The sequence below is a fragment of the Tiliqua scincoides genome, chromosome 4 (genome assembly GCF_035046505.1).
Source record: "Tiliqua scincoides isolate rTilSci1 chromosome 4, rTilSci1.hap2, whole genome shotgun sequence".
Lineage (NCBI taxonomy): Eukaryota > Metazoa > Chordata > Lepidosauria > Squamata > Scincidae > Tiliqua > Tiliqua scincoides.
Window position 1 is genome coordinate 220113068 of NC_089824.1, and position 17343 is coordinate 220130410.

Consider the following 17343-nt stretch of genomic DNA (forward strand, 5'->3'; position numbering starts at 1 on the left):
GCCCTTTGTTGCTGTGCTGTTGACTTCAGTGATGCATGATGTTGGCTTTGGAACTACTTGGAGGGCACACCTTGGGCCATGGTATCTGTCTCTGGGCTCTGCAAGGCCATGCCCCCTCAAGCCCTGCAATCAGGGGAGTGTAACAATATGTGAGGTCAGTCTCCTTTGTGAGCATTTCACCAGCATTTCACCATTTCAGCAGTCAGCAGGAAGGTCTGATGGCAGCCACTATCTCCTATGTCCCCCACATCCATTGGCTAGAAGCCCAGCAGTTTGTTCCTGTTGATGTGTTTCTGCCTGTTTTGGAACTCGCATGAAGCTTTTTTATCACGGTGTTATTAATGTTACTTTACTTGTGTAGAGGAATCTATGGCCCACAGGCCACATCCAACTCACGGAAACATTTTGACCAGCCTACTGAGGCCAGTGGCATTATAGCTAAGTGCAGTGTCTCTGCTCCTTCCTCTTCTCCCTCCACCCCCTCACAGCATCTTCCTCTTGCTGGATGATTTGCTGCATGGGTAACAGCCTATCCTCCATACCTGCTTTACCCAGGCTTCGCGCACTGGAGAGGACACTCTGTTCCAGAACCACCATTCAGAGCGTGACACCATAGTCTTCCGAGACTGAAGGATGCCAACAACGCTGGATGAAAAGACAGTTGGACGAGATTGTTCTTACTGAGAGTACAGCAGAAAGAGAGAGAGAGAGAGGCTCCAGAGCTGCAATGATCACAAATATTTGCAATTTTTTTTGTCTATTGTGAAAATTCTTAGAGTTATGTATAGATGTGTATGTATAGAATACATATACACTGATCCCTCCTGATGCACAGGCTTGGTTGGCATCCTTGAATTTGAATATCTATAGATGCCGAGCCTGTGGCTGGAGGACCTCAGAGGACCTCTTGGACGTGACTATGCGCTTCCTCCCCACACCTCAGAAGCCCTTCCCAACATGACCAGAAGGCACTTCCAGTTCAGGCTAGCAACTTCCAGTCATGGGCCCATGACTTCCAGTCCCTGCACCTCAGAAGGCTTCCTGGTCACAACTAGAAGGCACTTCTAGTTTGCCGGTACAAACAGAAGTGCCTTCCAGTCACATCCAAGAGGTTTCTGAGGAGGGTGGAAGGCCACATACAACCTCCAGAGAGGCGGATGTGGCTTCCAGGTTTGTAATATGTGGGGAACAGTGGCAGACTCTTCCAGGGGGCTTGGCGGGCACAAGGATTGGGGTAGCAACATTGCTCCCAAATAAAATATGCTAACTAACTACAGACATACAGACATACACACACACATACATACATACATACTGTGCTAGCTGGGCCATTGGTCTGATTCAGTATAGAGCCATTTCTTATATTCTTATTCAGTTATGCACCTTGTAGAATCGTAGTACATAACTTTGCCTAAGCTGGCCACCAACAGGATTGGCATTCCAGTGCAGTGACATCATTGTTGGACTGTGATGTCATAGGACCAGACTGATAAAAGGAAATGTAGTCTCCCATATACCCTGCTTCCATATCGACCTTTACAATAAAAACAAATTATTCCAATTTTCATCAGTAGTTCTCCCCCTCATTTCCTTATCTTGTCATTACTTTCAAGTCCCACAGGGCTTGTTTTATGAGGGTATTCAATGCAATCCTGTTCCGTGGGGTCACAATTCTCAGTGGAGGGTCATTGGAAGCAGTTGGTTGGAAGCTGCACTTCCCCCACGGGGCTCATTAAGGGAGAGCGTTTCTATTAGCCACAAGCTAGGGGAAAAAACAGGCTGCAGAGGAAAATATCCTCCAAACAAGGCCTTTCACCTTGTGTTAGAAAAAAGAGGTGTGCCACCTCTTGCAGGCACCGCTATTACCATCAGAGTGTGCACATGAGAGTGTACCAGTGCATACAGGTGTGAGCAGCTAGACCCACATTTGGGGCTTGGCTCTGCAAGCTGCCTCCCCAGACTGCACCTCTTGCACAACCACGTCCTGTCCACAGGTGTGCCATCACCAACCCTGGTTCCAGCTGGGCTGGGCTGGGCCAGGTGGCGTGTTGCCAGGTGTTCACAGTGGGACCAGGTAGCACCTGTCATGCTGTAAAATACCACTGGTTGAAAAGCCCTGCTCCACAGGGCCAGAAGAAAAAGGTTTTGCCTGGTAACATTTGACGTGTTTTGGTTAAAAATAATGGAGGGCTAATTAGGGGTGGCACAAACCACCCCTAATTTTAAGGCATGTAGGATTCCATAGAACCCAGAAGAGTCTCCCAGCAGGGGAAGAGGGACAATTCACTACAATAGAGGTCACTGGGTTTTCCTGCCCCAGAGCATGATAGCAAACGCCAACTACCAAATACTGCTTTGGGGTTCCTGATTGGGTGCAGCCCACACACCCAACAGCATATCTTTTGCAAGCACTTGTCCTGATGTCCCCAAGAAATGTGGAATCCAAGATCACTCACAACACAGATTCACATCCAGTGATGGACAAGGTGGGGATGACTAGAGAGAGGCCTGTATATGGGTGACACACCAGTGCAAAAAAGATGGGGAGAAAGATAGGGGGCTACAAGCTACAAACCTTACCACCTGACTCCCTCTATAGCTTAGGCATGGTAGCTATGGAGGAGGTAAGCAATCGGAAGGAGGGCCCTTCTGCCCCCCAACCCAGTAAGCTGAGCTCTAGGAGATGCCCAGTTACAGAACACCTTCCCCAAGTAGGTTCAACTGACACCACCTGGTGCCATCGGATGAAAACTTACCTCTTCTCAGAGGCTTTCAGCAAGTGATTTATGGCTGCTTGTTCAGTGATGTTGTCCTGCCCAATGGTGCTTCATTTTGTTTTTCTGCTGCTTTATCTAGTTGGTATTTTTGAATATTTCCCTGCTGTTTTTAGAAATGGTTTTTCCTGTGCTTTTGCTGTGTGTATGTGTGTGTGTGGGGGGGGGGGGGAGAGATATATATTTATGGGCAGCCATGATGGATCCATCAGCACCTCTTATAGCAGTAACAGCAGAGAGAGCTGTGCATTCCAGGTTCTTTTAAACATTTATTCCTGCCCAGCTTGTAGTCCCTGGGAAGTGAACAGGGCCAGCCAATCTATGGGGTCTGAAGTGGTTGCCTCAGGCAGTAGATCGATGGGGAAGCACTTGTCCCACTCACTTCCAGTGCTGTTTTTTGAATGGGAAATGGAAGAGGGAGACAGAGTGAAAGAAGTATGGAGGAGAGGAGTGGACTAGAGTGCCTCTGACATTCTACTCCATTCCTCCACACTTCCTCTTCTACTCCATCTCCTTCTTCCTTTTCCAATTCAGGAGCAAGAAGGAGCACAGCCAGTTACATTCGCAGATATTATCCTGGTGTTACCTGGTGATCCCTGAACATCATTGAACGTTCCCTCTCACACAACTCCAGAACCAAGGGTCATCCACTAACATTAAGTGTTTGGAGAGTTAGGAGAGACAAAAGAAAATATTTCTTTACCCAGCATGTAATTAAGTTTGTGGAACTCCTTGCCACAGGATGTGCTGATGGCATCTGGCCTGGATGCCTTTAAAAGGGGATTGGACAAATTTCTGGAGGAAAAGTCCATCACAGGTTGCTGGCTGTGCAACCTGATTTTAGAGGTAGGCTTCCTCAGAATGCCAGGTGCAAGGAAGGACACCAAGACACAGGTCTCTCTTGTGTGCTCCCAGAGGCATCTGGTGGGCCACTGTGAGATACAAGAAGCTGGACAAGAAGGGCTTTTGGCCTGAACCAGGCAGGCTTTTCTTATGTTCAGGTAATGGGGAGGCACATGTGGTACACCACCTCAGGTTGGGTTGGCTTCAGAAGCAACTTTCCTAATCTCACTATATATATGCACAAAACACAATCGTGAATCCTAGCCTGTATTTCCCTCTTTCTTTCTCTGGAATTAAACCACTGATCCCAGCCCGGCTAAAGCTTCCAGGGCAACTCAAATTCCTGTGGTGGCAATGTTCTTCCGTGTGTCGTTTCCACATTCTTCATGTGCTTCCTGGTCAAAAACAAGGCCAGGTGCTTCTTCTTTGCAGGAGGCAGATCTTCCCCAACTCTCCACGGAAAGTCAGTGTTCATGCCAAGACTGGATTTATAGCTCTGGAGAGTGCTGAGGCACCAGTCTTCGTCCACTTTAAAGAAGTAGCTGTAGATCAGGGCCTCCATCTGAGGGCAGTCTGCTTTGAGCCAGTGGCGCACCACTTCTTCCTCCCCAGGAAAGATGGCAGGGTAACGGCATCTCAAGAGCTGCAGGAGCAGTTCGTTGGCTCGATTGGTCTTGATGGCAGGAAGGTTATTCTCTGCGCAGAACTGGGTGGTGGTGATTTCATCGAGGGTCCTCCGGATCAGCAGCACCGGTCCTGGGTACTTGCACAGCATTTTGGCCACGTTGAGGTTGAAGTGCTCCCTGACTGTCTGCACCACCAGCTTCCTCAGGCCCTTGGCAACCACCTTCATCGCCAAAGGCAGCAAGCTGTCAAAGGAGGCGTCGAGAACCAAGCCACCCACCTCTGGATAAGTCATTGCTGCCCACGTTGCTGTGTAGCTGCCTAAAGAATAGCCGTAGAGCGCAATGTCTGGCAGGCTGAAATTCAGGCGATGAATGGCATATTGCAGGACCACGTCCATGGCGTTTTTGTCGTTCTGTGGATAGGGTTTCCCGGTACTCCTGGCGAAACCAGGGTGATTCCACCCCAGGACAGAATACCCAGCCTTTAGTGGGGTATAAAAGCAGCCCATTTCGTAGAAGCTGCTATTTCCTTCACAGCAGATCACCAGCTGCATCCCTCGGTTCGCCAGAGATCTCTTCTTCCTCCTGTCCACAAACATGGTGTCTATTTTATTCCCGTCGCGGGCAATCAGCTTGGCCCGTTTCCCATGAAAATCATTCATGAGGCTCGTCCGGCCTTTCACCAGCAAAGTTAGCGGGACTCTGTTCAAGAGGCAAACAGAGCCTGGGTAGAGAAGCCAGCGGCCGATGGAGTGAGCCAGGGTGTACCTGGCCAGCTTGCTGGAGCGCCGCTTCATGACTTGGATGACGCTCCCCCGGGAGGCCCTCGCCCTTCCAGGCTTGGCATCTGGAGGCAAATCGCCAAGGTCCCTGGGAGCAATGGTGGTGGTGGTGGTGCTGCTGTTGTTGATGGCCACAGTGGGGGTGCTGACCTCATCCCAGCGGTACTCTACAGGCCACTTCTTGAATGAGCGACTGTCCTTTATCATCAAGTACGCTCTCATCTTGAAACACATCTCAGAGCTATTCAGTGATGCAGACAAAATAGAATAAGGATCTCTTTTGCCAAAGGAACAGATCAAAGGAAGGGAAGATGCTGAGGAGCTATTTATGGAGACAGAGTCAACAGCCTTCCATTAGTGGTTAGCCCAGAAGTAAGACATCAAGCAGTGTGAGAACTCCTTGAGGTTACTGTACTTTGCTGATGTTGGGGGGTGGTCGCCTGCAAAGTGGACCGGGCATTTCCTCCAAGGTGGACAGGCACTTCCTCCAAGGGTCCTTACAGGCCAGTCACTCAAGGCAAAGGTAATAATAGGCAAGGTCAGCCTCCTTTGTGAGCAATTACTCCACTGTAGACTTGGCTGAGAGAGCCATGGCTGCTATGGGTGTCCCTAGCGGGATGTTGTAAGGCTCCTTTAAGAGGCTGGCACTGGGGCAGTAGCACACAGCTGAGCCCAGAGTTCTCCCACTTCATGGAACAAGGCTCATCCTCTTCCTTGGGCATCCCCTTCAAAATTAAATGGGTAAGAACCGACCCACTGGGCCTCCCCAGAGTTTGGGCGCTTGCTAGGATCCACTAGAGACTGAGTAGCCTCCGAGTGAGGTTCCTGACTATCAGATAGCAGCTGCTGGCTTGCAGCACTGCCCTGGTTGTCCCCTGAATGCCCCAGCCAGATGAGGCTGATTAGGAAGGAAACTTTCCCCCAGGACCCTTTGGTCTCTCAGTGGTGTGGCTAGGAAAGAGAGTGATTGGCCAGGCAGGCTGAGCCACAAGCCCCTGGCACTAGGCCAACTTTCAGGACCTACCTCAGCCTGCCCTTCCAAGCTATGACTTCATCTCATTCCCTGATCAGATGCTTTGCCTGATGCACTGGGAAAGTCCCAGCTCTGCAAAGACCCAGTTCTTCTTCTCTTTTTGGAGAGCTTTTGACCTCACAGGGTAGCATGAATCTGGTGGGTCTGGTGTATCCTCACAGCTTCACATCTCCTTCTTCCCAGGTAACCAACAGGTGTATATATGGAATCAGTGCACCCACACATCTCAGTTCAGGGGGGCTAGAGACACAGCAAGGGTTCCTTTTCTTCTACAACAGCCACATACCTAATGTTTCCAGTGACGGTCTTGAAGGCCCTCACTGGAAACTGGAAATCAACACTGGAAAACAACCATGTGTTCTGCTTCCAAAAAAGTGTCATGGCTTGAGTCAAGTCTTCATTTACAGATAGCATAACCGGGGGGGGGGGCGCGCTGCAGTAAATACTGCAGGTGCAGCAATGCGCCATGTAAGTGGCCCCTCCCCTCACCATCAGAGCCATTTGGGGCAGTGACGGCAACATACAGTGTTGGGTTGTGATCAGAGATACAAGCTCTTTGGAGCAGCAGGGAGGCATGCAGAGGGAGCTGAGAGCCCTCCACACCCTCCAGATCACCAGTGCTACCCCATGTTATGAAGCCCCTTGGTTGCAGCGGTACCATGATTGCTGCAGTGCCGTTGCTGCCATCATTGCTGGGCCACTCCCCTTAAGAAGGAATGACCTGCTCCTGGTCCCCCTGGTGGGTTGCAACCCACCAGTATGGGAACCACTGTTCTAGGTCACTGCCTGCCGCTATTCACTTCCTAGAGACACATAAAGTGCAGGAAGCAGCAGCAGCAGCTGGCCCTGGGCACTCTCTGTCTTCTTTCTCCCAGTCAGATTTGGCCTGGCTGAGAGGGCAAGCATCCGGCCCAACCCAGCCTAGCCTAGCAGTGGCAACAGCTTGCTTCCTCTCAGCCAGTCTGGGTCTGGCCAAGAAAGAGGGTGACGCACAGTGCCAGACTGAAAGTACCTGCCTGGTATGCGAGTGGCCCAGCAGAACCAGCTGCAACCATCCACAGGCTGCTTGCTGGGGAGCTGCTTCTTGTGCTGGCTGTGCTCACTCAGCCAGGCCCAGCACAGACAGAGAGAGGACAAGGTCCAGTCGAAGTGAGGAAATGGTAGGCACAGGTAGTGGGCAGGTACGGGATGTGTTTGGGGCACTTTAGTCCACCACCACCTCCAGCTTGCCACATGCAGCTGCTGCCTCACCCTGGTTAATGGGTAAGGAAGGAATGGATGGCAGTGAGAGCAGGCTTGCCCGGTAGCATAGCCAGAGGAGGGGTGGCATGGCAAGTACTGCAGGTGCTGCAATGCCTCCTGTAAGCTGCCCCTCCCACTTGCCACTGGAGCCATTTCAGGTGGCTTGTGTGTTGCCATCACCACCCTGAATGTCCCAGCTGGCTAGTGGGAGAAGCCACTCACACGGTGCATTCGGCACCCTCCGTATTCACCATGCCACCCCTCTTCTGGCTACACTACTGGGCTAGCCTCATTAGAGGAGAGTGGAAACCACCCTGGTTCTGCTTCCAGACTAGCCATATTTGTGTTGACGAGCCACCGCACCTTTATAATTCCTTCCAAATCCACACACATTTGGAAACAACATTTTGTGAAGACTGTAGGACCAGTTTCTCCTGCTCTCCCCCTTGCATGGAAGCCAACCCTGGAAAAACAGCCCCTGAACTTTCCTTTACTCAGCAAAGGGAGTAGGAAAAAAAATAAATCACAAACACCGAACGCCTTCAAGCAAGGAGAAAATGCCAAAGGAAGGAAGCAAATCACCTTGAAGCCTCATTCACTGTCCACCACTAAATTAGCTACAGCAAGTAGGATACCTAGATAAAACAGCTGCAAGCTTTAATTAGTAGATTAATCAACAGATGCATTGCTTGATTAATTTGTAAGTGTCACTCTTAATTGGTAGGGCTGCAGGTGAAGGGCACTCTGGTTTAGTTTTGTTTTTTGAGGCTTTTTCAGTTCCAGTCTGTTACTGTAATAGATGTCAGCAGCTGTGGTATAGCAGGTGGCTCCATATACTGCCTTAATGGTCATGTGTCAACATTTACATGCATGCTAGAGTCAGAATACATCCACCCACCAGATATTTCATAGGATTATGGAGTCGGGAGACCTTCAAGGCCTACTGATCCAAACCCCTGCTTTAAGCAGGAAAATCCTCTCTAGAGAAAGATGCCTGCCAAGCCTCTACTTGAAGACCTCTAGCAAGGGAGAACCCACCACAGTAATCTGTTCCATTATCAAATCGTTCTTACCATTAAAACATTTTTCTGATATTCAACCAAAACCTCCTGCAGCTTAAGCCCATTCGATCTAGACTTAAGCCCATTAGATCTAATTTTATTTAACTTATCTGAGGAGAGATGGCCAAGATCCTATGCGCCCTGCTTGGGCCCAACACGCCCCCCCTTGGACCAACTGAATTTATGCCAGCAAAACAGCTGAGGTAGATCCCAGTAGGCAAGTAAAAAATGTCTTCACCTCTCCGCTGCTGCCTGGTCCCCAGTCAGCCCATGGGATGCGGGGGAGACTGCATTGGCAGTGCTGCATTGCACAGGCTGCCCAAGCATAGGATTGGGCAATATCTGAGTCCCTGCAGCAATATTTGAGTAAGAACATAAGAACAGCCCCACTGGATCAGGCCAAAGGCCCATCTAGTCCAGCTTCCTGTATCTCACAGCGGCCCACCAAATGCCCCAGGGAGCACACCACATAACAAGAGACCTCATCCTGGTGCCCTCCCTTGCATCTGGCATTCTGACATAACCCATTTCTAAAATCAGGAGGTTGCGCATACACATCATGGCTTGTACCCCATAATGGATTTTTCCTCCAGAAACTTGTCCAATCCCCTTTTAAAGGCGTCCAGGCTAGACGCCAGCACCACATCCTGTGGCAAGGAGTTCCACAGACCGACCACACGCTGAGTAAAGAAATATTTTCTTTTGTCTGTCCTAACCCGCCCAACACTCAATTTTAGCGGATGTCCCCTGGTTCTGGTATTATGTGAGAGTGTAAAGAGCACCTCCCTATCCACTCTGTCCATCCCCTGCATAATTTTGTATGTCTCAATCATGTCCCCCCTGATTCCCTGAGTCCCTGAGTTCCCCCTGAGTCCCTGCAGCTGCCATAATCTTGCAACAGGTGGTAGCAAAAAAAGGGGGAGCTTGGGAGCAATTTCAGGGAGACTTTGAAACTCCCTCTTTCATACACCCTTTTTTATTACAACTTTCAGCTTAGCCTTGGCTAAAAGACATGTGATAAATTCACCAGAAATTCAAAATTGCCACATTGCCTTCTGCAGATTTCCAGGTCGTTCCTCAGCTTCCCCAAGGGCAGAGCTAAGAAAACCTCCTCTGCAGGAGTCCCCCACCACCATCACTTTCAGGCTCCCTTCTTCAGATGAACCAACCCCTGCTTCTGTTTTAGGCTGAACCATTTCTTTCTGTCTTGGGCTATAAAGCCAAAGCTTTGGCCCTGTCTGCTGAGCAGAAAGGGAAGTCCTCCCACTCTGGAGGAAGCATTTTCCTTTCTCTGGCTGTTAGTCTCCCCACATCACCGCAGCATGTCTGCCCACAAGGTATCACTTTCCTCTTCACCAAAATGGCAAGGGTGACACATAATCCTGTCTCATTTTTCAAAAAACCACCAGTAACTCCTGAGACTCATGTCAAGAGAGGTGCGGTGTGGGAGGGTGTGAAGGTTCCTCTTTCCAAACAATGGGGAAGAGAGCAGGATGGTTAGAACCTGGGCTGCAGCTGAAGCCAGAGTGAAGTTTCTGAAAGAGCTGGAGGTGAGTGTGATGGAGGCATCATGGCCTTGCAGGGTGTCACCACAGGTGCTCCAGGATAGGGATGATGTGCACCATGTGTGGATTATTAGAATGTACACATTTGTTGGAATCTTGAACTGGTGGATGCTGTGCACCTACTAAAAACTGACACAAAATAGGTTTAAAATAGGTCTCCCCCAAAAGAGGAGTTCAAAATAAATTATATAAAATTTATTTATATAATCTATGTATGGGAAAAGAAAAATTTAAACCCTTTTAAAATTGAAATAATGAAGACAACCTGCAGGTGTCACTGTTTTTAATGCATACTTACCAATGGCACAGGGTAACTATGACTATGAATCCCAATCTTGATGCCAAAATTGGATGCAAAATTGGATGGGAAGAGAATTTACTATCATTCCAAGTAGAGGAAACCCCCTCCCCCCACATCTCCAAATATTAAACACTGTAATACAGTGAAAATAAAACTTGGTTCAGGGGCATAGCTAGAGTGGGGGCAAAGCACTAAGTTTTGCAGGGAGCCTCTGTGCAGTGTGCAACGAAATTGCCTCTGTTTTGCCGCCCCCCCCCCCGGCCTGGAATGGATCTGAAGGGGAGGGCTGCTTCCACACTGCACTGAGGCTCCCTGCAAAATTTAGTGCTTTGTGCCCCCCCAGCTATGCCACTGATCTCTCTCACACACACACACACAAATCCAGAGTGCATCAGGAAGGACATTATCAATGGAGAGTTCTAGCAAAGAGAGAATAAACATTGAGAAAACAGAAAGAAAAGTTAATGCAATTGAGATCTCCCAGCGGGCGCCAAACCACACATTCACCTGGTGAAAAGGAAGAAAAAAATTAAGTCTAATGGTTCCTCCCAGCCCTCACATCCAAAACTGAGAACACTTGGACTTTTGCACAAAAAAAAATCAGGATCTTATACATGGGGAAGGATAGGGGGCACTCTCCTAGGTCACTCTTGTGCCTCCCAAGCACTCCTGTGGGGATCTCGCTTATCTTTCTAATTAACCCAGAAAGGAAGGGGCGCTGGGGATTTAAAATTGGGGCTAGAGGCAGTCGTCTAGGGTTGCACAAGGGATTATTTTGCAGCCTTCCTGAAACTGAGATATGGGCTGTGGGGGCAAGGAGGAAAACATCCTAGATCAGAGCCCCATTGTTCTTTTGTTCCCCAAATGTTATTTTGTCAGCAGCTGTTGCAATGTTAAGGCAGGTATGCCTGGTCTAGACAAAGCAAAAACACAAGCTCCAGACCCTTTTGGTATTTTCCATCCTTTCTAAAAGCTTGGTTCTGGAGGTGGCAGGGGGGAGTGACTTGCAGCCCAGTCCATAATCAGATTTAAGTTCTACTGAGTTCAGTGGGACTTACTCCCAGAAAAGTGTCACAGAAAAAAAGGCATGTTTTTAAAACCTGTTCAGGCTTCATTCTTTGCTGGCATTTACCCAAAATATAGACACATCTCTACTGCCCCCAACATTTTTAGGGGTACAGGCTACGGGGGGGGGGGGGGTGCAATACTCAAGTGAGATACCAACAACAGGGTCATTGTCAGGTTTTATTTCCAAAAAGTTGAAGGAAGATTGAAAGAGGATAGTGTGGCAAGGATGAGCCTGGCAGACCTGGAGCCCTGGCAGAGCACAACCTTCTCCAATGGTTTGGAGAGAAGAGAGAATGTGGGAAGGAGGGGAGGAAGGAAAGGGTATTAAGGATCATACTTCCTACAAGAACCACAGAGGCACGTGAAGAGGTCTCAGTTGACTGGCCATTACACTGCCACCAGAGTCTTATAGGCAGCACTGCATCCAAATGCCAACCAATTAATGAGATTGGGCCTGCCCATGACTTTCCCTTGCCTTTGGGACTCTCCGTTTTTGAATCAACAGAGTTTCCCAGCAAGTCTATGGTGATGGCATAAAGCAGCAACACTGTAGGCACGTTCACATGTAACATCTTAGATGTACGTGTGTGGGTTTTTTAGTAACACAGATGAACCCTAATATATATTGCACGAATGAGATAAGCAGGTGTTTGGCAACATGTGCGTTTTGCAGGCACATTCCAACAGTCAACACAGGTACACTGCCTCAAGTGTGTAACTCATAAGAAGGCCAAGTTGTAATGTGTGCGATGACCCTGTCTCATCACTTTGATCATTTTTGTTTACATTGCAGGAACAGACAAGTAAAGAAAACAGACACACAATGTGCACCAAAACATTTTATCAAGATTCATCACGCATCCTACAGCAAAATCCTATCCATATCTTCTCAGAAGCAAGTTCCATTGTGTTCGATGGGGCTTACTCCCAGGTAAGTGTGTTTAGGATTGCAGTCTTAGCAGACCAATATCACTATTGTTGTTAAGTCATGTCCAACTCTTCATGACCCCATGAACCACAGCACACCAGGTCTCCCTGCCTACCACTAACTTCCAGAGTTTGTCCAAATTCATGTTCATTGCCTCGGTGATACTATCTAACCATCTCATCCTCTGCCATTCCCTTCTCCTTTTGCCTTCAATTTTTCCCAGCATCAGGGTCTTTTCTAAAGAGTTCTCCCTTCTCATGAGGTGACCAAAGTATTTAAGCTTCAGCTTCAGATACAGCATTAGAGGAGTGTCAGAAATATATGGATTTCATTCTTATCACTATTTGCACCTTGATACTATGTTTTGACCTCACACATGATGGCTTAACACATGATAGGAGGACAGTAACCCCTGGCAACTCTTTGCATTGAAAGGATAGCAACAGTATAATCTCTTGCTGTTGCCTCTCCTTCCCTTCCTTCCCTCTTACCTTTTCTGCTGTACAATTTAGACTGTGAACACTTTGGGGCAGGGACCTGTAATAATAATGAAGGCAATAGTGCAGGCCAGCCTGGCAGGACTTAAACCCAGTTGGCTCAGTTCACCCCAAATCTATCTAAGGCCATCTGCTACTGGGGAAAAACTCCACCCTGCTGGCTAATCTGGTCTAATCTCAGTCAATTGGATCTGTGTCTATGTCCCACTGATTCGGCTCAGCAGGAGTTCACATACACCGCAGGTTTGCTTAGTAAGAGAGCCAACAGTCCCGTCCCCCCCAAAAGAAAATCCCTGGGGTATGCAGGCCAATCACAAGCACTTCTAGTGACACCCCCAGCACCACAAAGTCTGTTGGCATTTCTGTTAAGAAGAGAGGATCCGGGCAGGAGGAGCGTCCAGGCGTAATACAGGATTATGGTGCTGCTTGATGTTACATAAATCGGATTCTTACTTTCCTCTGTGACATTTCTTTGGTTCATCAGGCATTTATTTAAATATTTCAATGCCACTTTTTCAGGCAGACCCACACAGTGATCTCCACAAGATCGTGAAAGCGACAGTCATCAGGACCAAAGCATAAGAACGTAAGAACAGCCCCACTGGATCAGGCCATAGGCCCATCTAGTCCAGCTTCCTGTATCTCACAGCGGCCCACCAAATGCCCCAGGGAGCACACCAGATAACAAGAGACCTGCATCCTGGTGCCCTCCCCTGCATCTGGCATTCTGACATAGCCCATTTCTAAAATCAGGAGGTTGCACATACACATCATGGCTTGTAACCCGTAATGAATCTTTCCTCCAGAAACTTGTCCAATCCCCTTTTATAGGCGTCTAGGCCAGATGCCATCATCACATCCTGCGGCAAGGAGTTCCACAGACCAACCACACGCTGAGTAAAGAAATATTTTTTTTTGTCTGTCCTAACCCTCCCAACACTCAATTTGAGTGGATGTCCCCTGGTTCTGGTGTTATGTGATAGTGTAAAGAGCACCTCTCTATCCACTTTATCCTTCCCATGCATAATTTTGTATGTCTCAATCATGTCCCCCCTCAGGCGCCTCTTTTCTAGGCTGAAGAGGCCCAAACGCCGTAGCCTTTCCTCATCAGGAAGGTGTCCCAGCCCCGTAATCATCTTAGTCGCTCTCTTTTGCACCTTTTCCATTTCCACTCCAATAAATTTCCACTCCCTTTCCATTTCCACTCCATTTCCACTCCTTTTCCATTTCTGCTCCAAAGCAATAGTGAAGCAAGCAGGCTGACCAGCAAGAGGCATTGAAAAACTAGACAAAGCCAACGGTCAAGATGGAAACACACAAAAAGGTGGGGAGAAATAGTAGGTCTTCCTCTGACACCAAAGTCAGCACGTAGGCAAGACTCCTGGGGAGAGTATCTTTGCAGGGTGGGGGGGGGGGGAGGGAGGTCAACAGAGCTGTAATGTAGCCAGAGGGGGGCTGTGCAGTAACTCAGGTCACCGCTCAGCCAGGGGGCCTAAAGAAGGCCTTTGGAAACATACGGTATCTTAATACTTGGGCAGGTGTGAGTGGGAGGAGAGCACCCACGAAATGCTGGGGAAGCAACCTGTCACACAGGGTAGAATAATAATGTCCTGAGGAGGGAGGAGCCACAGAAGAGAGTAGTCACTGTGGAGCTGAACCCTGCATCTAGTCAAGGCAGCAATCCAAGAAGACCCAAGGCTGCTCAGGATGATTTGATTCTCCATCAAGGAATGCTGGAGATGGGCCTGCCAGGTCAGAGCTGGTGTCAGTCATAGGATTTGGATCGATGAAGGGGGGGCAGCCAGCCCCTTTCTGCCTATCCAGAGAGCACTGCGGTTAGCTCCACCTCCAGGTCCATCCCACCCCATGCTCAGGCCTCCAGGTTGTGCTTGCCCACTCATCGCCTGTTCACCACTGCTAGACGCCACCTTTCACTTCCAGTCTCCGTGGCTGCGTCTTGGATTCTGAGCTTCCTGAAAAGACCTGGCCACACACTGTCCTTGTAGAAGTCATGCCAAGGACTCTGCTCCCTGTGGTGACACCCCAGCACCACAACTGTGGTGCTGCAGTTGTGGACTGAGAAGGGTGTGCTTCATAGAGGGTCTCATGGGGTTTTATCCTCTCCCCAATGGCTGGCTGGCTGGCTGCCCTTGTTATTTCTGCAGAGAGGGCACATGTGTGAATTGCATTTTAATTGTACAGAAGATGGGAACTGCTTCTCTCCCTGTATTCGCGCACCAGCTCACCCAGTGCTCATGGACGCATCATGTCACTCGACCTGTTTCCCAGCATGCCTCTCTCCTGACCCTTCCTCACCCCTTGCAATCCCAGCTTCTCTTCCCCTCCCCTTCCCTCCACGCAGCTTGGCAGATGTCCCTCAGGGCTGACCCTCAGTGGCTGCGAGCTATTCAGAGCTGGGGCACAAAATCGTGCTCCCTCCGAGCGCAGATTGCAAGATTTCAAGGATTTCTTGCAAGATTTCAAGGATGGATTCATTCTTTCACCTGGGTTTTCTGTTAAGGCCATTCTCACCCCACCCTGCTTCTGTTTTTGCATCTAGCCGGCCAGATTCAAAGGCGTGTAGATGGCATTTCCCCCAGTAACTTGGTATTCTCCAGTGCCTCCCCCAGCAAGAGTATTACCTAGATGCGAGAGGCTTGCGCTGAGCTGTGTTAATTATGACCTTTGCCTGTATCGTCTCTCTGGCCGCAACCTTTGCAGCTGAGCCTCTGATGCCAAACAGCCAGGGCTTATTAATGTGACTTCTAATCCCCTCACGATCCCCTAATTGTTCAGACATATGGAAGCTCCTTCTCTCTCGCCAGATGAACCCTGCCACGGCCATCCCATCCCCACCCCAGGAAAGTCTTGGCTGGCTTTGAACTAAAGCTTCTGGCCTCTCAGCTTCCCAGTTCAGTGGGAGTCCGCCATAAATATCAGATTACCAGGCCCCATTTCCCCTTCTCCATCTCATCTGTTTCCAACATGGGTTCACAGGCGACAGGGATACACAAGCGAGCTGGACGGAGTCGCCAGCATGTCCGTTTCCAAAAACACCCTGGGGGAAATCTACCCTGGACAAAGAAGATACCATCTCAGAGCTGGTGGTGGGGAAAGGGGGAAAGAAAAGGGGGGGGAACCTCACTGGGACCAGTCCTAGGTTGAAAAATGACAGTTCTGAACTAGACAAGCTGCCACAGAGAGGAATATAAGGGATAGCCAGAAGTCACACCCAACCCCTCCTTGCTGACCCAAAATTTTTATTTATTCAGTCATCAGATTTATATCGCACCTTATTAAATAGAGCCACAAGGTGGCTTCCAATGTAGCATTAAAGACAAAATAGATCTACTTAAAGCATAATGAAACAAAAACAGAAAGGCCATCTAAACGATAAGAACATAAGAACAGCCCCACTGGATCAGGCCATAGGCCCATCTAGTCCAGCTTCCTGTATCTCACAGCGGCCCACCAAATGCCCCAGGGAGCACACCAGATAACAAGAGACCTCATCCTGGTGCCCTCCCTTGCATCTGGCATTCTGACATAACCCATTTCTAAAATCAGGAGGTTGCGCATACACATCATGGCTTGTACCCCATAATGGATTTTTCCTCCAGAAACTTGTCCAATCCCCTTTTAAAGGCGTCTAGGCTAGACGCCATCACCACATCCTGTGGCAAGGAGTTCCACAGACCGACCACACGCTGAGTAAAGAAATATTTTCTTTTGTCTGTCCTAACCCGCCCAACACTCAATTTTAGTGGATGTCCCCTGGTTCTGGTATTATGTGAGAATGTAAAGAGCATCTCCCTATCCACTCTGTCCATCCCCTGCATAATTTTGTATGACTCAATCATGTCCCCCCGCAGGCGTCTCTTTTCTAGGCTGAAGAGGCCCAAACGCCGTAGCCTTTCCTCATAAGGAAGGTGCCCCAGCCCCGTAATCATCTTAGTTGCTCTCTTTTGCACCTTTTCCATTTCCACTATGTCTTTTTTGAGATGCGGTGACCTGAACTGGACACAATACTCCAGGTGTGGCCTTACCATAGATTTGTACAACGGCATTATAATACTAGCCGTTTTGTTCTCAATACCCTTCCTAATGATCCCAAGCATAGAATTGGCCTTCTTCACTGCCGCCGCACATTGGGTCGACACTTTCATCGACCTGTCCACCACCACCCCAAGGTCTCTCTCCTGATCTGTCACAGACAGCTCAGAACCCATCAGCCTATATCTAAAGTTTTGATTTTTTGCCCCAATGTGCATGACTTTACACTTACTGACATTGAAGCGCATCTGCCATTTTGCTGCCCATTCTGCCAGTCTGGAGAGATCCTTCTGGAGCTCCTCACAATCACTTCTGGTCTTCACCACTCGGAAAAGTTTGGTGTCGTCTGCAAACTTAGCCACTTCACTGCTCAACCCTGTCTCCAGGTCATTTATGAAGAGGTTGAAAAGCCGGTCCCAGGACAGATCCTTGGGGCACACCGCTTTTCACCTCTCTCCATTGTGAAAATTGCCCATTGACACCCACTCTCTGCTTCCTGGCCTCCAACCAGTTCTCAATCCACGAGAGGACCTGTCCTCTAATTCCCTGACTGTGGAGTTTTTTCAGTAG

General features: G+C 49.0%; 1 protein-coding gene across 1 annotated transcript; it reads right to left on the minus strand.

The window, feature by feature from the left end:
• Positions 1-3933: 3933 nt before the first annotated feature.
• LOC136649218 (protein ABHD16B-like) lies at positions 3934-5259 on the minus strand. The gene has a single exon (XM_066625679.1). The coding sequence runs from the start codon at positions 5257-5259 to the stop codon at positions 3934-3936; it is 1326 nt and encodes a 441-aa protein (XP_066481776.1).
• Between the last annotated feature and the right edge of the window lie 12084 nt (positions 5260-17343).

What these genes read in the sequence shown, in the direction of transcription:
- LOC136649218 (XM_066625679.1), bottom strand. Translation starts at nt 5,259, where the DNA reads ATGTGTTTCAAGATGAGAGCGTACTTGATGATAAAGGACAGTCGCTCA.